The sequence below is a fragment of the Prinia subflava genome, chromosome 12 (assembly GCF_021018805.1).
Source record: "Prinia subflava isolate CZ2003 ecotype Zambia chromosome 12, Cam_Psub_1.2, whole genome shotgun sequence".
NCBI lineage: Eukaryota > Metazoa > Chordata > Aves > Passeriformes > Cisticolidae > Prinia > Prinia subflava.
In genome coordinates, this window is record NC_086258.1 from 19,729,804 (window position 1) to 19,748,480 (window position 18,677).

The 18,677-nt window shown below is 53.8% G+C and overlaps 2 protein-coding genes and 3 non-coding genes across 5 annotated transcripts; 4 read left to right on the forward strand and 1 right to left on the reverse strand.

Moving 5' to 3' along the window:
- The first annotated feature begins 5 nt into the window (after nucleotides 1-5).
- Nucleotides 6-2,809, forward strand: ATP5PD (ATP synthase peripheral stalk subunit d). The gene is made up of 6 exons (XM_063409619.1): nucleotides 6-164; nucleotides 714-843; nucleotides 1,447-1,543; nucleotides 2,018-2,089; nucleotides 2,406-2,468; nucleotides 2,595-2,809. The coding sequence occupies exons 1-6, from the start codon at nucleotides 86-88 to the stop codon at nucleotides 2,724-2,726; spliced, it is 573 nt and encodes a 190-aa protein (XP_063265689.1). The 5' UTR covers nucleotides 6-85; the 3' UTR covers nucleotides 2,727-2,809.
- A 6,084-nt stretch (nucleotides 2,810-8,893) lies between these two features.
- TRNAR-UCG (transfer RNA arginine (anticodon UCG)) lies at nucleotides 8,894-8,966 on the forward strand. Its single transcript has one exon. It is a non-coding gene; the product is annotated as a tRNA-Arg (tRNA).
- Nucleotides 8,967-9,199: 233 nt separating this feature from the next.
- TRNAR-CCU (transfer RNA arginine (anticodon CCU)) lies at nucleotides 9,200-9,272 on the forward strand. The gene has a single exon. It is a non-coding gene; the product is annotated as a tRNA-Arg (tRNA).
- A 2,471-nt stretch (nucleotides 9,273-11,743) lies between these two features.
- TRNAR-CCU (transfer RNA arginine (anticodon CCU)) lies at nucleotides 11,744-11,816 on the forward strand. The gene has a single exon. It is a non-coding gene; the product is annotated as a tRNA-Arg (tRNA).
- Nucleotides 11,817-13,347: 1,531 nt separating this feature from the next.
- MRPL58 (mitochondrial ribosomal protein L58) lies at nucleotides 13,348-15,914 on the reverse strand. Its single transcript, XM_063409705.1, has 6 exons — nucleotides 15,709-15,914; nucleotides 15,073-15,109; nucleotides 14,901-14,960; nucleotides 14,217-14,299; nucleotides 13,943-14,112; nucleotides 13,348-13,666 (listed from the first exon to the last, which is right to left on the reverse strand). Exons 1-6 carry the CDS (start codon nucleotides 15,865-15,867, stop codon nucleotides 13,582-13,584), a joined length of 594 nt encoding a protein of 197 aa, XP_063265775.1. The 5' UTR covers nucleotides 15,868-15,914; the 3' UTR covers nucleotides 13,348-13,581.
- Between the last annotated feature and the right edge of the window lie 2,763 nt (nucleotides 15,915-18,677).

An 18,677-nucleotide genomic window follows, 5' to 3' on the forward strand; every position in this document is an offset into this window, starting at 1 on the left:
AGCGGAGCCTCAGCGCCCGCCCGCCGCCATCGCCGCCCGCGCCGCTTCCGGCCCGCGCCGCTTCCGGGGGTGATGAGTTCCGGTGATGCCGCGCTCTGATTGGGGGACGGGAGCCGAGGGGGCGGTACTTCCGGCGGCGGGGACTCTGGTGGCGGTCAGTGAAGGTGAGAGCGGGGCCGGGGGCGGCGGGGGCCCAGGGGAGGGCCCCGGGAACGGCTCTGGGAACGGGGAGCGGCCCGGGAGGGCCCCGGGAACGGCTCTGGGAACGGGGAGCGGCCAGGGAGGGCCCCGGGAACGGCTCTGGGAACGGGGAGCGGCCAGGGAGGGACCCGGGAACGGGACCAGGGAGGGTGGGGACCCGGGAACGGGACCGGGGAGGGTGGAGACCCCGGGAAGGAGGCCCCAGGAACGGGGGGCGGCCAGGGGGGATCTGGGATCCCGAGGCTGCAGGACAGGACAGGACAGGACAGGCTGGGGACGTCCTCGGTGTTGAGGGGCTGGTGGGAGCGGACGGGGCCAGCGTGAGGTCGCGGCGGGGCCCAGGAGCGCCCACATTCTCTCCGTGTCCCGATCCCCCGGGTCCCCGTTCCGTGACCCGACCCCTTCCGTGTCCTCGTCCCCCGTGTCCCGCCCCGCCCCGCCGTGCCGCGGTCCCGGCCGAGCCGCGCCCCCCTGCCCCGCTCCCGCCGTGACCCACCGGTGTCTCCGGGCAGGCGGCGCCATGGCGGGACGCAGAGCTGCCCTCAAGGCCGTGGACTGGGCGGCGTTCGCCGAGCGAGTGCCCCCGAACCAGCGGGCCATGTTCAACGCGCTGAAGACCCGCAACGATGCGCTGACGGCCCGGTGAGTGCGCTGACGGCCCGGTGAGTGCGCTGACGGCCCGGTGAGTGCGCTGACGGCCCGGTGAGTGCCCGCCCGCTCCGCAGGGCCCGCGCAGCCCCGGCCGTGAGCGCTGCCGGCTGCCGCTGCCTGGGCTCCCGCAGGAGCGTCCTCGCAGGTATTAAAGCAGGTCACCTTGAGGCAGCTACTGGCTTTTTTTGGCAAATCACCTTTAGTTAATCCTCCCCAGAGTAAACGCATTGCTGCAGTTCTCTGAGCGCACTTTGCTTTGGCACAAGTTTGTCACTGTTAAATGCTGTACAAATTCGTGTGCAGTTCTCAAATCCTTTAGCATCCTCTGCCGGATACAAGTGCTGGCTGTTGCAGGGAATGTTGCTGATTGCCCCTGGCTCAGTGTTGTGAAACAGCCCCGTCCTTCCTTAAGGGCTGCACCCAGAGGGGCAGAGCTGCAGGCTGAGCTCTGCCTGTCTGTCCAGAGGAACCTGTTCCAAGGACAGGGATTTACAGAAATGGCTTACTTCAAATCTAAAAACTCCTAAAGTAAACGTAGCAGGCTGTGCTGAGGCTTGGGTTACTGCTCATGTCTGCTGTGCTCCCACCCCTCAGGCTGGCTGCGCTGCCAGAGAAGCCCCCGGCCATCGACTGGGCTTTCTACAAAGCCAACGTTGCCAAAGCTGGAATGGTGGATGAGTTCCAGAAGAAGGTCAGTCTCCTTGCCAGCTGTGTATTGCTCTTTGGAGTTTAATTGCGTGATTAAGAGGAAAACACCAGGACTGGCAGGGGCGGTTGGTTGTGTGGAAATTTGCCTCCCAAGGCTGGAGGCGCCTGCTGAGCTCAGGGGGGAGCTTTGTGCTGGGGGCAGTAACTCTGATAGGGTGATAGGGTGAGTCTGTGGTGTTGGACCTTCCAGCTTCCCTGCAGTGCTGTGAGAAACAGGGGCTGTTGTGTGTCCTGGGGGTGGTGGGCAGGACAGAGGACATGGCTGGAAGCTCCTGGGTGAGCAGGTGCTGCTTGGGAGGGCAGGGAATGGCTGCACTGATCACTTTTCGCTTAGATGGTCATGAGCAAGTCCTGGGGAGAAAGAGGGAATGCTTCCCTGCTGCTGGGGAAGATGACCTCAATGTGAGGGTTTGTTTCAGTCAAACAAACCTTATAAAATTTGTCTTTCAATTTACAGTTTAGTGAATTAAAGGTTCCTGAGCCAGTGGATACACAAACTGCCAAGATTGATGCCCAGGAGAAGGAAGCTGTAAGTGAACCATTCCCTGCTGCTGGGGTTGGGAAGGGGTGAGAGGGAGGGGATGTTCTGGATGTGCCCCTGCAAGGGCAGGGCAGCCTGAGCCAGGGCACAGCTCTGCCCCTCACACACGTCCCTGGCTTTCTTAGCAAGGGATCCCTGCTCAGGGAAGGGTTTGGCTCTTTGGGATCTGCTGGAGGTTCCAGCAGTTACCCAGTATAACAGTGATGGATTTTAATGCCAGCTGAGAGCATGGTGAGTGTACAGGTTCACTCTGGGACAGTGTCTTTATCACAAGCACACTCCCCCCATCCTCTGCTCTCCCCAGGCCAAGAGCACTGCTGAGTACATCCAGGCTTCCAAGGCCCGCATCGCCCACTATGAGCAGGAGGTGAGGTGGGATTTGCTTTGGGAATATTCCCTGGAGCCCAGGCTGGCACAGCCCTTGCTGTGCTGGCTGTGCTTTGCTCCTCCTGCTCACCACTGACTTGTGATGTGTCTGTCCCTGCTTCCACAGCTCCAGAAGCTCAAGAACATGATTCCCTTTGAACAGATGACGTTTGAAGACTTGTGTGAAGCCTTCCCTGAAAGCAAACTGAACAAGGAGAAATATCCATTCTGGCCCCACAAGCCAATTGCTGATCTGTAAAGTGGTCAGGGAGCAGTTTAATGACTGTCAGACTCCATGATCTTATAAATAAAGAGCTTTCTCTGTCTGTGGCTTACATCTTAGACATGAGTTCTGAGTAATGTGGAGCAGTACAGTAACTTGCAGACATTCCACTTTTCCTGGGTTTTGTGTTTTGTACCCATGAGCTTCTTTTGGTATGACCCTGTCCTGCTCATAGACTGAGCCCTGAGATATGTAAATAAACCTCCTGTCCCTCTGTGTAACCACGAGGTGCAGGGAATGGAGTTCTGCCCTTGCAGATTTGCTCAGAAGTTTATTGTTTAGCCCTTTGAGATGCTGGAGTACATTTGGCAGTGATTTGTGTGTGTCTGGGGTGTCTCAGGACTTCTACAGGTACAGTCTGGGGCTGTTTTCTGATTGTGATTGTTTAGAAGAAGCCAATTGCAAAAGGAGTGTTGAGATGCACATAAAAGTTACTTTTTTAGTTATTTTTAAACGCACCTTATACTGGTGCTCCTTCTCTCTTTGCCCTGGATTTCTGAATGCTGCTGATCTCACTGGAACTCACAAACAGTAGCAAATACTTGCATTATTTAATATTAATAATTATTTAATAATCTGAAGTGGAATTCTTCAACACCTTCCCTCAAGATGGAAACTCCTCTAAGGGAAGGCAATCCACTCCCTTTCCTCTTGGTCATGTTTGGTGTCAGAATTAAGTAGGATGAAGGTGTTATCCCCACATTTTACAACTGTTTTATTCAAACACCTTAGTAGCCCACAGAATACTTCAAGAACATCTGTAGCTCTACTGAACCAGAGTACAAAGCACTACACAGCCAGATCTCTGCTCCTCTGGCTTTGGATTTTAATTTAACTTTATTTTGTTAGGCAACTGAACTGCAGCTCTGTGAATTGAGCAGGGACAAATTACAGCAGGGGGTCAGAAGCAACACAGTGGAGAAGAACTGAGCTGGCCCTAGGCAGAGCTGATCTTCAGCTGCTCCATTTCACAGAAATCACAGTGAAAAAGAACAGGGACAGGAAGAGGTGGCTGTAGAGAAGCACCTTCTCCAGCACTGGCAGAAACGGGTCCAGCTTCTGCAGCTGCCAGGGGAGCTTGTTTGGCTGCCCCTGGCCCTGGGCTGCCCTGAGGGGCTGCAGCAGCTGGGGGCCCCCCTTGGCCGGGCTGCCCGGGGGTCTCTTGGGCAGCTCCTGGGGGTCTGCAGGGGGCAAAGGGCAGCGTCAGCCACCACGGCTCACACGCCTGGGGCACTGCTTGCCCTCAGGAGACCCACCCTGGCTCCAGCAAACGTGCAGGAAAATGCCCCAAACCTCCTCAGTTAAAGGTGTTTTGGGTTGTTTTACCTTTCTGGAAGCTTCTGAGGACCTTGTCCAAGCGCAGGGATTTGCGCTGCTGGTACAGCAGGAAGAAGGTGTCTAACACAGCCATGATCATGAGCAGGAAGGTCCCCAGGAAAAACACCACTGAGAACAACAGGAAAACAGAAAGCTCTGGATAACTGGCATCTTCTTACGTTCCACTGCCTGGTGGGGAACGGGGAAAGTCTAACTCCAGCAAGCTAATCAAGCTTAGCTGTTCATGACTTCAGTGAATGTGTCTATAAACACCCAAAGACCTTCCTGAGGGCTGGTACTTGGGTGAAAATCAGGGTTTATTCCATAAAGGTGGGTACCTATTATGGGGGGCTTGTTGGAGGAAGTTGGGAGGCTGTTGTTGAGAATCACAGCCAGCATGGAGCTGCCGAGAATGATGGCAATCTGGAAGTTGATTTTCTCCTCAAGAGAGCTGGGTCCAAACAACACAGCCATGTCCAGCAGGTACAGGGCACACGTTGGGAGGATCAGGTTCAGAATGTAGAGAGTGGGTCGCCTCTCCATGGAAATCTGTTGAGGAAGATGGGCAAAAATTGATGAGCAGGAGATGACTCAATGTGTTGGCAAATGCTGGTCCCCTAATGTAAAAAATCCCCTTGTTTTATATTGGGTTTTTTTTTGGTGCCAGATCAGTGCAATGTAATATGTAAGTGCTGCCATACCACATAGGTGACCACAGAAAATGGTTTGTCATCCAACATTTCTGTGTATTCAATGATGCTCAGGTTGGTGAACTTCCATTCTCCATCAGTGAGGAGCAAACCCTGTCTGTCTTTCAGGATCTCAGCTGGGGTCCGTCTCGTCTTCATGACAAAGTCTGTCACTGTTTGGGCAGGGGGCAGAGAGGGGAGGGAAGTTGAAGAATTTAGGAATTTCCTAGAGGTCAGTTATTCCTCTCCCTTTCCCACCCAGCTGAGGGTGTGTGCAGATTGGGAAGGGGAAGGTTTCATGCACTGCTCAGGTTTCTCAGCCCATGAGGGAGACATTTAAAAGGTCCCTGGACCTCTGGGAATGGGGATCAGAGGGGAAATGTCTGGTGAATTAGGGCAGTTGTCATTTGTGGATGGGACTGGGAAGATCACCTCTGCTTATATTTCAGCCTTTCCTGTTGGGATGAACCCTAACTGCAGTTTGAATCCCTGAAACTGTCCTTCTAATGGTTAGATTTGATCCCCCTGGAAATCTTAGGATTCTATGATTAATTTTCTCCCATTTCCATTTCAGGTGTGTTTAAAGATCAGTCCTGCAAAATTCTATGTGAACAAGTAGCACTTTTGCCGTGTCTAATCTTGTGTCTCTTGATTTGCAGAAACCAGTCATGGCAGGGGCTTGCCACAAAACATCCAGATTGTTCCAGAGATGTTGCTGGGAAATGTGCCAGGACAGAATGGCAGCATTTTAACTCATTTTCCCTGGTTTCATATGACCTCAACCCCACTGTGAGCGTGTGGTGCTGCTCGGGAGCCCAGGAGTTACCAGAGCCCATCTCATCCAGTCCCTCTCCTCCAAACCCAGCCCAGAGGAGGTGAGGCTCAGCCTGCAGCTGTACCTGGGTAGAGGAATGAAGCAATGCTCAGGTTGCACGTCTGAGTGTCGAAGGGGAACTTGAGGATGATCAAACTGCACGTCAGGGTGACCTGGAAGGGCCGGGTGGAGTTGAAGATGCCGTTGTGCATCAGGACCATGTAATTCAGCTCTGGGTTTTGCCCACTCACTCTGGAGGGAGCAGACAGGGAGAGTAACTGAGCTTGAGATACTGCCTGTGCCTCAGCCCAATAAACCAGGCTGTGAACACCCTCTTGGGGGCCCTGAGCCATGGGATGCAGCAGGAGAAGAAGAAACCAGGGCTGGGAGAAGGGCCCATGAGCCCTTTGGGACCAAGGTTTGCTGTAGCTCTGCACGTCCTGAGTGCCTCCTGCCTCTCTGCCCTCTGCTTCCTGCCCTCACCAGGGCAGGGGCTCGTTCCTGGCTGTGCCTCCCACTCCTTTCCCCCTCTGGAAAGCTGGTGGAGGGGCCCATCCCTCTGCCAGACCCTCAGGGCTCTGTCCTGTATCTTTCCACACAATACTAAAGATCGCTTTATTCCACAGCAGTGCTGGTTTCTGCTGCTTCCTCAGCTTTAGCTACAGCCCAGATGGAGTATTTCAGGAGCTGTTACCATATTACAGAGCCACTAAGTGCTTTGTATAAGCTGTGGTCACCATTAATCTAAATTAGGAGGCTCTCGGTTACAGAGAGCTCAAGGGAACCACTTTTAGCCATCTGAGTTTATCCCATTTCCTAAAACATAACCAACAGTTTGCATCCATTGTATTTCTGTTAAGCCAGTGGATAAAAATGAAAGGGGAACCTACCGCTCTAAGATGAAGATGGGGGGCGACCAATACGTATCCATGGGCAGAACAATTTCAGAAATATTACAGAAATCCTGTGGGTCCCAGGTTGCAAAAGGGTTTTGCCATTCCTGAGGGAAGAAGTTGCAGGAGAGAGATGAGCTCTGGGCTGGGCACCACACTTTGTGTCAGGCATTAGGAGAGAAATGCTCTGGAGGGACCTACCAGGTTCAGCACAAAGTAAAAACTGACTGTCTGCAGCTTTTCTACCTGGAGAAACAAAGATAATTAGCTGATTTTCTTAGATGTACCCAATGCAGAAGCTCTTCCCTGAGCACAGACCGCAGTAACTGGGCTTGGGAGGAGAACTCGTGCCTCTTGATCTTATGGCTGAATAATGGGAGCACGCAGTCCAATGGTAAGGAAAAATAATAGATTATTGTTAACATTGCCATGGCAGTGTCCTGCAAATGCACTGCCCAGTTCAGGCACTCTGCAGGGGTTTTGGAGCCTCCTACAAAGCAGGCTGCTCATCTGGATGTGACTTCTGGAAGGAGTGGGAGAAAATGCTCCAGATCTTCCAAAAGTGCTTCCCAACAGCAGAAAGCTGAACTGGAAGGGGTTAATTCTCATCCCTGTGGATTTGCTGTCAGAAGATTCAAACCCTGGCCTAGTAACAGCCCAGTTTCCTGTTGTAAACACTCATTTTGGGTCCTTACCACAGAGAGAATTGCCACCAGAAAGAAATCCACCGTCACTTCCACAGGCTCCTTCGGGTTGATCTTGGGCAGAATGTACGAGTGCAGCTTGTGGTGAGAGGAGATGTTCAGGTAGTCAACAATGTCATAATAGGTGCAGAGGTACTTTGGAGCAGCCCCTGCTGGAAAGAGAATTCCACGTGAAACACAAAAACATCAGGCAAGACCTCAGCCTGTGAGAGATGCACTAAAAGAGAAAGGTTGTGGAGCTGTGGATGTGAAAAAACATTGTTAACACACAAAAATCCCTTCTCACAGAGATATTAAAAGAATTCCTCAAAGGTTTTCTATTCCCCCTTGCACTTACCTGTCCCAAGAGAAAAGGTGAGGATGGCTACAAAAACTACCTGCATCATCTCTTGCTTCCAAATAAGAAGGAGAATGGTACTGTGTGTCTGATGAACCCGTTCAGGACACGTCATTTGTTATGTGGAAGTTGATTTGATATTTATTAATGAGGGATGGATTTTTGTAAACAGACATTTTATCTGTTAGAAGGAAGAATTTGCTAATGGTTTAATGCACTCAGCTGGCTCCTGGGAGTAGCCTTTAGTTGTGGTCAAGGAAAAATAGGGTCATTAAAAAAAAAAAAAATCCAACAATTTGAGGGAGAGGAAAAGAAAGGGTCCATCCCCACAAAGAAAAGGCAAAGAGCCAGAGCTACTCAGTAGCAAATTTAGTGTCATTTACAGGGCTGAGGGTTTGCTGCAACCCCACTGAAATAGATCAGGAACGAGTGCCTGTGAGACTGAGGACTGTCGGGGAGGCTGCTCTCCTTTGAGCCCCGTTCTGCTCCCCAGCAGACCACACTGTGTCCTCATTTCCCACTGAGCCCTCCGTGCACCCATGGATTTTCTGGTTCTGCCTCCTTGCTGATCTCCCATGCTCCTTATGTTCTTTTCTGAGTCCTTAAAGTCAAGAGGAAAGGCTCAGAGACTTCTGGGGTTTTTATCTGTCTGTTTTCCTCTGCTGCCCTCTCTCCATCTCTGCCTTTTTTTTCTGCCATCATCTCAGTGATCCCTGTGGGTGCCTTCCAACCCAGCTCATTCTATGATTCTGTGATTCCGTGAATGGCTCCAGGGCAGCAATTGCAGTCAGCAAGTCCCACACTTGATTCCCCCTCTGCCAGCAGAACTCCCCATGGCAGCGGATGGTCCTTCCTCTGCCACCTCCCCTGTCCCCCACGGACTCCCATGTCCCATTGCCATGTCCCCATCCCCCGCGGAATTCCATGGCCCCCGTGGATGCCCGTGTCCCTCACGGACCCCTGCGTCCTTTGCCATCCGCCCATGTCCCCAAAAGACCCCCGCATTCCCCACAGACCTCTGTGTCCCTCACGGAGACCCTCCTATCCACCATGTCCGCCCGTGTCCCCCGCTTGTCCCCCGCGTCCCCCCGTGTCCCCCCCCGTGTCCCCCGTGTCCTCCCGTGTCCCCCCCGATCCCCCCGTGTTCCCCGATCCCCCCGTGTCCCCCCGTGTCCCGCCGTGTCCCTCTCAGCACCCTGTGTCCCCCCGTGTTCCCCGTGTCCCCCCGTGTCCCCCCGATCCCCCCGTGTCCCCCGTGTCCCCCCCGTGTCCCCCGTGTCCCCCCGATCCCCCCGTGTCCCCCCGTGTCCCCGGCACTCCCGCGGTGCCTGTGAGGGCCGTGGGGGTGATGCCGGGGTTGGCAGCATCACTGGCGGGCTGCAGCGCAGCGACCGCGTGGCCTAATGGATAAGGCGTCTGACTTCGGATCAGAAGATTGAGGGTTCGAGTCCCTTCGTGGTCGGCCTTTTTCTCCCCCGTTCCCCCCCCCACTTTTAAATCATCATTTCCCGTTTCTCCTCTCGCATTTCTGACCCCCCGGAGGGGTGGAGGGAAAACGCGAGCCCAGCGTGGGCGGCGCTCCCGGTGCGGCCCCGGCCCAGCCCGGGCACGGCTCCGTCCCGCGGGAGGCCCCGGGACGCGCCCGCAGCGCGGGGTCGGCGGCGTTCTCGCGGGCCGGGGCGCGCGCCCTGCGCAGCCCCAGTGGCCTAATGGATAAGGCACTGGCCTCCTAAGCCAGGGATTGTGGGTTCGAGTCCCATCTGGGGTGGGCTCTCCGTTTTGCCCCTGCCAGCCCGGTTTCCATGCTCTTCCTCCCCGTTTCAGAGCCTCCTCCTCCTCCTGCCCCTGTGGCTGCTCGGTGGGAAGGCGCTGCTCGTCCCGGTGGGAGATGCCAGGCGAGGAGGCTGATGCGCAGGGAGAACCCGGAGGTGTTGGATAGACCAGCGCCGTGTCCGAGCACGGCACCGGACACGGAGCCTGATGCGGAAAAGACCCAAGAGGGATGCGGGGGTGGTCCATGATGTGTTTTGGGACAGCGAGGTCCCCATGGCAGCTCCAGGCTCTCTCCATGTTCCAGGAGCTGCAGCTGATGGGATGATGTGACTGTCTGCTCCCAGACAGTGGTCCCTGTTCAGATTTCATGGAAAAGAGAAACAAGGAGGAGCAGCTACAAACTGCCCCAGGCTTGGGTGCAAAGGTGAATGTTTTGTCCAGGAAGTTGTGTGGTCCCTGAGCTCAGGTGAGGCTGTGGTTGAGGGGATAACAACCAGCTTTGCTTTGGGACCTTTGGGATGAGAGGAGAAGTGTTAATGAAAGGCTGATTTTTGGAGGGATGGTGGTGGAAGGATGGCTCTGGCCAGGTCTTGGACATCCTTCAAGGTGTCCCAGAAGGTGCCAAAGCAGAGCAGATGCAGTTGTTTAATTACCTTTGTCTGGGCAGACCTGGGTTTTTCTTGAGTCAGGGAATTTCATCTGCTTTTTTTCTCCTTCCAGGTGCTCCCTGTGTTATCAGCTGCACCCAAGACCCAATGAGAGGCCCATTGATGCTGATTCATGTCCACCTTGCATGGAGGGCCTCTTCCTGGAACAGGACAAGCTGGCATGGTTGGGAAGCTTTACTCTACCACAAACCACATCTCCATGAGGGGTTGGTCAGTGGGGTCACAGAGTTTGGCTGTGCTGCCCTGGGACCAAAGCCCTCCCCACAAGTGCCTTTGGGATAACGCCCTCTCAGATTTGTTGCATTAAAAAGCTGCCTGGAGGGTCTTTTCCTGCAGAGTTAATGGATTTTAAAGGCAGCTGTGGTCAGGGTAATGCCACACCAGTAAAACACAAAGTGAAGTTTCTTTTTAAGTAGTTTTTCTCTCTGAGGTGTGGGGGGCTCTGCTGCCTGGAAAGCAACGAACCTGCCCAAGCCCTGGGCACTGGACCACTGATTAAAATACCTTCCTGTGGTGGGCTTCAGGAAACTTTTTTAGGGGATTAGATGAGAAATGGGTTTTGGGGAGAGAGGCTGCAGCAGCAGGAGAACAAAAAGAGGTTGAAGAGGCCCGTGGTGTTTTCCCAGCAGTGCTGCAGCAGTGCCTGTCACTGGTGGCATGGTGACACTGTGATGGTCACCTCTGCAGTGACCTCGTGGCACACGGGGTCCCAGGGGACGGGGGCCTCCATCACCAGGGCTGGGTGGGGAGAGCCAGCCACACTCCCAGGAGGGATGGAGAGTGGGGGATGCCCTGGGATGAGTGTGGGGGATACCCAGGGGGTGTCAGGGGACACCCGGGGAGCTCCCAGTGGGTGACACTGCCAGAGGCCACTCCCGTGTATGACCGTGTGGCCCAATGGATAAGGTACCTGATTTTGGATCAGAGGATTCAGGGTTTGAGTCCTTCCACGGTTGTTTTAAAGCCACGGGCGGCACTCGAGGTGTTCAATTTCCCCGCGCTGGGAGTCAGAGGGGGATCCCTGCGGGGCGAGAGCTCCGCGGGGCGGGGATTCAGAGGGGCAAAGCTGCAGGGAAAGTGCCCGTGCTGGGGCAGATTCAGCTGATTCCGGGTGGGATTTGCCCCGGGGGTCTCTGCCAGGGAGGGGCAATTCACAGCTCACGGCGGGGCCGCTGAACCGGAGCTCGGAACCGGCGGCGGGCGAGGCTGAGCTGGGGCCGGTTCCCGGGGAACGGAACGGAGATAAAGAGGGCTGAGATCTCCTGGGGTGCCGGGAGAGCCGGGTGAGTTACAGGGGCCTGGGCCGAGGTTCCCTTTGCTGTGATTCGGTGGGAAATACCACCTCACCCCTTCTGTGTGCGGGGCGCTGCCGATCCAGCCGGAGCCGGGGGTGTTTAAGGCTCTGAAACCCCAAGTGGAACTCGTCCCCCCTAATCCTCTCTTAGGGGATCTCTTAGGGGATCAGTGCTTCGGCCGCCGGGCCCCGCGCCCCGGCCCCCCCGCGCTGCCTCCGCGGGGTCCGGAGCGAGCGCCCCGTTCCAGGGACGGTTCGGGGCCTCACTGCGCCCCGTGGGGCTGAATCTCCATTCCCCCATCCATCCCCACCTCGCGTTGGCGTTTCTGAGCTGTGCCGGGAGGTGCGGGAGATGGGGCGGGGAGCGGGGCCTCGCTCCGGGGTCTGTTCAGACCGGGGTGGTCCCGGAAACACCGAACGGGATCCCCCAATCTCACCCTGAGCCACACTCTCGTCTGGCCAGCAGAGAGTTAAGTGACAGCGCCTACAGAGAGTCTGTGCGCGGCCCCAGTGGCCTAATGGATAAGGCATTGGCCTCCTAAGCCAGGGATTGTGGGTTCGAGTCCCATCTGGGGTGGTTCTTTTCGCTGCCGAGGAGCCGCGGCCGCTTTCGGGCCCGTTCGGTTCGCTCGGGCGGGGAGCGCGGGGCGCCCCCTCCGCAGCCCCGCTCCCGTCCCGCGCCTGCGGGCAGCGCTCCGGCGTTTTCCGGGCGGTTAAGCCGGGCGCACGCTCGGATCTGTTTTTAATCCTTGAAATTCCCAGCTCCTCCGCGCCCCGGTGTCACGTCCGAAGCTCTACGCCTTTACCTGAACTAAAGTTTTTCAAATGTGAGCCCCGAGCAGCGGGTGATGCTGGGGATGTGGAAGGCTCAGTGAGGCTGTTGCTGTCCCGGATGGCGGTGGTGGGAGGACATTCAGTGTCACAGGAACATCGGAAGCAGCGACATCACCTTGTTTGTAAAGGTCAGGGCACAGCACGGAGCTCCAGACACCTCGGAGAGGCGTGCTGGCAGCGACCTCCCTCTCATGCCCAGGGAAGAGCGGGATTCACCATACCTGGAAGCGTTCAAAACGTGTGTGGCTGTGGCATTTGGGGATAAGGTTTGATGGTGAACATGGTAGTACTGGGTTGGACTTGATAAATCTTAGAAGTCTTTTCCACCCTGAATGATTCAGTGATTCCTTGCAGAGAAGTTTTTGGTGGGGGAAAATGTGAAATGAGATGTCTGCTGCTGGTGCTGAGCAGGAATGCAGAGGCCAGAGCAGGGCTTTTTAGGGTGTCAGGCTGCATTGGGAGTGCTCCTCCATCCCCCCAGCACTCATTTTGGGGAGGATCTGGGCTATGAACGCTGTTTTTGCAGATGCAAACATCCTGTCAGGGGAGAGCTCAAAGCTCCCTTCCAGAGGGGGTGCAGCTGAGCCCCGATACCTCTGTGTGCCCCAAATAAACCCCAGGGATGGCTTCCCTCTCTTATTTGGGGTTTTCCTAAAACAGAACCACCTCTCCCCACCCCAGGTGGGACCTCAACCCAGAAGCCCTGACTGAGAAGCCCAGTGCCTTCTCCATTAGGCCACTGGGGCCCTGCAGACACCCAAAAAGGGCAGTTTGCGTTTCTCTGGGCCTCCCAGCAATCCCACTTGGCAGTGGTGAAACAATCACCCCACAGAGCTTCATTCTCCTTAAACTAATTAGGCTGGAGGACTCATCCAATGGATTCTGGTGTCCCACTTCAAAGGCCAGGAGCCTCCTGCACTCACAGGGTGAGTTCTGCCTCCTAGAGCTGAAATTCCTGCCAGATTCCTGATGTGGCTTTAGCTTAACCAGATGATGTGCCTTGTTTGGTCAGATAAAAATCAACGAAAGGAATAAAGTTGAAAGGAAGAAAATAGAAGGAAAGAAACCGTGGATACTCTAAGGGATGGACTTGATGATCCTTAAGGTCTTTTCCAAATTGAATGCTTTAAGATTCTATTTTCTCCTTAGATATGTTATTAAGACTGCTTTTACTCTTCCCTTTCCCCAAAAATCTACTGTAGCTTTGTGTTCAGCACAAGAGGGTGCTCTGATTGAGCAAAGGCTGCTTGAAGAACACAAAGCACATTAAAAAAGAAGAGTGAAAAAAATCAGAATTTTAATTCCTCTCAAATGTGAACAATAATTATTCTGAAAAATGATTGACAGGCCATCACAGTGTATCACTGCCTACAAAAGAAGATGTTAAATATTTTTATTTACACTTTGAGGTTCTTTTTATTCAATACAGCCTATGAGATTAGCATCATATACAGCTGCCAATGCCACTTTAAGAAGATGGAATGCCAAGGGCTTGGATCTCTCTGTTCTCAGTCAAAATCTGCCTTCCTGCTCTGTTTTATAGTTGAGTGGATTTTCTTCTGTCGTAGCCGTTCACGGTTCATTTTTTCTACCCTAAAAAAAAATCAAAAGATCCCTCAGTGTCCAAAGAAAACATTTAAATATTCAACTTTTGAGATCTGATGAACCAACAAACATCCTCAGATAGAAAAAAACCAGTCCCTGTTCTGGAGGTATTACACAGCAAAGCAGTTAAAATCTAATGGATCAGCAATATTCCTTAAAAAAGAAATTGAAAGGAGTATGAACAAAACTGTTTAAAAATGCTGCAAAGTAAATTGTGTAACACGATAGCCTGAACCCAAATAAAGACCATTTCCATGCAAATACCTCTCTATGAGTTTCTGAGTTGTCTCCTTAGACACCACCTTGGGTTTCTCGGTCGCCTCCGTGACCATGGTCCGGATTTTCTCCAGGCAAATCGCCAGATTCCTCATTTGGTAGCGACTCTCCTCCGAGGTCACAATCAACTCACCAGCCCGGTTTATCCTATTCTTGTGCTGAAGGGAAGGGAAAATGTGATGTGACCACTGAAACCTCCTTGGAACTGTTGTGTTCTGACACTGAGACATTGAAGCCGTGGCTGGGAGGGGAGGGTTGGTACCATCAGAGCCATTTTTTGTCTCACAGCTTCGGGAATCCAGTCAGCTGATGCCAGGTGGAACCGGACCTCCGCCTTGGAATTCACTGGGGGGAAAGAACAGGGTCTTTGTTTCCACATCACAGCCTGCCTTCCTCAGATTTATGAGATAATTCAGCCTGATCTCTGCTGGCTTTCAACATGGCATGCTTCCGTGATGGATTTCCTGGAAGGTCACAATTCTCTTCGCGCTGTGTTTTTACACACCACTCTACAAGACAAACTAGTGCCTGTCATGGTATTTGCCTTTCTAGACACTACAGAATTTATTGCCAGCCACTGCCTATCTAATTTTTAATGGCAGAACAGGCAGTATTTTAAGTTTATTTGAATGAAGCTGAGAATTTATTGCACAGTGAACTTTCAGAATCCAGCTGGCTCTGTTATATTTGATTTATGGATAGAGGTGGTGTTCCTTGTGGCACCTGTAGCAGGAATGAGCCCTCTAAGTGTTCCTAGGAGCATCAAATGTATTACCATTGGTCCCCAGCACTATGAAAACTCAGAAGTTGTGTTAAAATTCAGGGTGACAATGACAAATAAGTCATTGAAGATGCTGTTTAACTTCAAGTTCTCAATATTTTGCCACATGGTACAGAAAAACAACCAAACCCGGTGTTTTTTTCCAAGGGAAAATCTGTTCCTCACCTTTATTAACGTTCTGCCCGCCGGGGCCGCTGCTCCGGCTGTAGGACACGGTCAGGCGAGCTGCGAGAAAGGGCAGGGGCTGAGCCGGGCCGGGGCCGAGCTCGGAGCACGGACTGGGCGCCCGGGGGCGCTGCCCGGCTCCCGGCACGGGTGTGCTGGGCGGGGGACTCACCCAGGGGGATGTCGAGGACGGGCGGCTGCAGCTCCTCCTGGAAGACACATCGGGGGGTCCGTGGGGTTTGGGGGGATCCCGGGGACCCCGCCCGACCCGGGGACACGGGCAGGGACACGGGCTGGGACACGGCCCCCGCCCCCCGCGCTGGCCACGCCCCTTTAGCCCCGCCCCACCACAGCCAAGCAGCGCCCCGCCCACCGTGACCCCGCCCACCCACACAGGCCCCGCCCCTTTAGCCCCGCCCCACCACAGCCAAGGCCGCGCCCCGCCCGCCGTGACCCCGCCCACCTACACAGGCCCCGCCCCTTTCGCTCCGCCCCACCACAGCCAAGGCAGCGCCCCGGCCGCCGTGACCCCGCCCACCTGTGCAGGCCCCGCCCCACCACAGCAACGACAGGCCACGCCCACCTCGCCTCGTGACCCCGCCCACTTGTGTCGCCCCGCCCCACCACAGCCAATGCAGCACCACGGCCGCTCCGTGACCCCGCCCACGGGTTGGCACCGCCCCTTACCACGACCCCGCCCACCCAGCGACATCCATTGACATAAACCCCGCCCACCCGCTGTCAATCAAATAAACCCCGCCCAGACGCCGTCCCTCGCCGTCTTCCTCTTTCCCCCCGCCCCTCTGACCGTGGCGCGGGTGGCGGTTCCGTCCTGCCGCGGAGGGTACAGCTTGTCCAGGCTGTGGGAGCTCCGGTACTCGGTGCCGGCCCACTGCGAGGACCGCGCGCACAGAAGCGCCAGCCCCGGCCGCGGCCGGCACAGGCCCCGCAGCGCGTGCGCCGCCATGTTGGCCTCGGCGGTGCGCTCCCGCCAGGCGTCCCCGCGGAAACGGCGGCCGCGCGCCGCGTTCCGGGGCGGGGCGGAGGCCGCAAGGGGGCGATTTAGAGGGATAAAGAGGCTCTTTTAGGGCTGTGGGGATGGGGCTTTAGCGTGTCGTGTCCGTGCTGGGGCTGTGTGTGGCGAGGAGGTGCCTGCAGCACTAGTGGGAGGTGTATGTGCGGCGGCCTGGGGCACAAGGGGCCTGTGGGGGCTGAGGGAGGCCAGGGGTGGTTGTGGTGTCTGTGCTCCCCAGAGCTGCGTGGTGGGCAGTGCTGAAAATGAAAATACATCCAGCTTTTTTTAATGTGTCGTGTAGTTTTTGTACCTAGAATGCTTCAGTTTACACATTTTTATCCTCTCGAGCGCTAAAGAGCTACATACAAACACACACACATATATATATACACACATTGCTTTGAATGCTGATACAGCAGCAGTGGATGTCAGATGCAGGGCAGTGAGGCAGTTGTGGAAATCCTTCAGCTTTTACTCTCGTTGGAGCTGTCAGGTTGGCTTGACAAGAAGGGTGTGTGTTCCAGAGGGGCAGGGATTGCTATTCCTGGCAGCAGGAAAATGCACAGGCAGGGATGGGCTGTCATTTGCTCTGGTGTTTTGACAGGAGCTGACAATCTCTTATTTAAAACTGTGGATGAAGCCAAAATGGGTGTTCAGAAGCTGATAGAGACTGTGTGACTGATCTGAGCTGAGTCCCACCCAGATAATCCATTTAAAGTCAAGGAACTCAGTCCTTGGGAGGGAGCAAGCCCTGAACACGGATGGTTCTCTGCCCTGGCTGCAGCTGAGCACCTCAGGGCCACAGAGGGCTCCTCACATTGCATTAATTGAACTTCTGAGTCCTGGAGTTCTGCTCCACTGCCCTTGTCCAAACTCAGCTGAAAACAAAATCCTTTAAGGAAAAAACCCCAGAGCTGTCAGAGGCAAACGATGCCATCTGGTGACCTTATTTTCTAACAGGGAATAGGTAAATGTTTGTGATTTGTAGCCAGAGGGATGAGTAAAATACTCAAGGCAAGATGACTCATTTACCAGCTGTTGTCAAACGTGTCTGGTGCTTGTGCAGGAACACCCTCCAAGGACAGTGCCACAGAGGGGTTGGGAAAGGAGCTGGAAGGTCACACACGTGAAGCCAGATCAGTCTAAAAGGACATTTGTTTTGCTGGTTTTGCTTTATTCCCACACTGTGTTGGGTCTGCAGAGCTTTGGTAAAAAGCTGGGTGATCTCTGCATGGATGGTTGGAAAGTGCTCTGCCTCTCAGGGCTTGGGGTGGCAAGGCCTGACTTTGGCGTGAGCCAAGAGAGCCAAACTTTTGGCATTCCAACTGGAAAAATGAACTGCTTTGTCACTGGTCCTGGCTGAGGGAGCCACCTCAGCCCCTTGGTGGTCACTGGTGAGCAAAAGCTGTCAAGAGCCATCCCAGAAACCTGAGGGAAAAGGCTGAGGAGTGCAAGGACCCGGTCACTCCTTGCGTGAATGAGGCTGTTAATGTAGGAACAAGGTCCCTCAGGGCTTTGAGGGGCCTTCCAGGAGGTCTCAGTTGCTGTAAGAGAGGGAAGATGCTGAACCTTTCCTGTGGGAGCTCAAGCTGTGTAAATCCCTTGAATTTGTGCTTCAAGTGGCCCCTCCCTGTTTATAACAACAGGTACCCTTCTGAAGGGTTATTCTAGCTGGTACAGTGAGAAACCAGGCCAGATGTAAAGGAACTGCACATGTCTAAATGCCAGCTTTCAAATTCAGCACGAAACCAGACAGTTGACAAGCTGTGCCCTTATTGATTTTAATGCTGTGAGCTGAATAGAGTCACTGATTTTGCCAAATTCTGAAGTTAAGAATTATTTCCTGTGACATTGTACTTTTCCTCATCCATTTTAATTGCATGCAGCAATTTTCCTTTCTGTCATGAACCATGGGGTGTGTGTGTTAAGTGGCTGCTGCTCTCAGTCTCTCTGGCAGAGTGGTTGCTCTGCACTCTCTTGTTCCCTCTCAGTGGAGTTGTGTAGCTTTCCTTGGTGTTCCAAAAGCAATTGGAAAACTTTAGATCAAAGGTGGCACAAAGGCCAGAAGATGCTTATTTTTTTCTCCTTTGATCATTGAAAGCCTCAAGACAGGAATCAAGTGACTCTGACTCACACAGTCAATCAGGACGTGTAGATGTGGCCACTAATATTTTTGGATGCAGGAAAAAATTTGCCCTCAGCACTTTGCTGAACGTGCCACTGATACCCGGCAGCTGTGCCTTTGTCAAGCCAAGTACTAATATCATGTTACTTACATCAGTCATTTTTGGATTTGTGGTTTGCAAAAAAGGCCAAAAGAAAAAGAGGATTTGAATTGGGAGCATAGAAATTGTGTGGTTTTACAGAGACTTCTGAGCTGACAAAAGAGGGGTTTTATCGCGTGGCAGTGTTGGCAGTCCAAGTGCATAAAAATGTGTGTTATATAAATAATGCAGCAGAATAGTTCAGCATATTCTCTTTCCTTTCTGCAAGGGTGCCCGAAGCACTTTCTTGACCCAAATTGTACATGAAAATCAAAGATTTAACTCTTGTGCTGTTCTTAAAAGTAAAAAGAACTCTATGAGTTGTGAGAAAATTGGTGTTTCTTTGTACTTGAGAGGAGAATAGAGCATTTAAAAATATATTTAATGTGTTGTGCACTTAACTGTGATGCTGATCCAGATGGGATTGTTTAAAACACAAAGTGAGGGTGATTCCCTTCCCACACCTTTGCATCATCAACTGACTGCAGGGCAAACACT

Bases quoted from the DNA above. Each gene is read 5' to 3' on its own strand.
- MRPL58 (XM_063409705.1), bottom strand. From the start codon at position 15,867: ATGGCGGCGCACGCGCTGCGGGGCCTGTGCCGGCCGCGGCCGGGGCTG. The intron at 15,110-15,708 runs GTCAGAGGGGCG...TGTGTCTTCCAG, and splicing joins GAACCGCCACCCGCGCCACG to GAGGAGCTGCAGCCGCCCGT. The intron at 14,961-15,072 runs GTGAGTCCCCCG...CCTTTCTCGCAG, and splicing joins CGTCCTCGACATCCCCCTGG to CTCGCCTGACCGTGTCCTAC.
- ATP5PD (XM_063409619.1), top strand. From the start codon at position 86: ATGCCGCGCTCTGATTGGGGGACGGGAGCCGAGGGGGCGGTACTTCCG. The intron at 165-713 runs GTGAGAGCGGGG...GTCTCCGGGCAG, and splicing joins TCTGGTGGCGGTCAGTGAAG to GCGGCGCCATGGCGGGACGC. The intron at 2,469-2,594 runs GTGAGGTGGGAT...CTGCTTCCACAG, and splicing joins TCGCCCACTATGAGCAGGAG to CTCCAGAAGCTCAAGAACAT.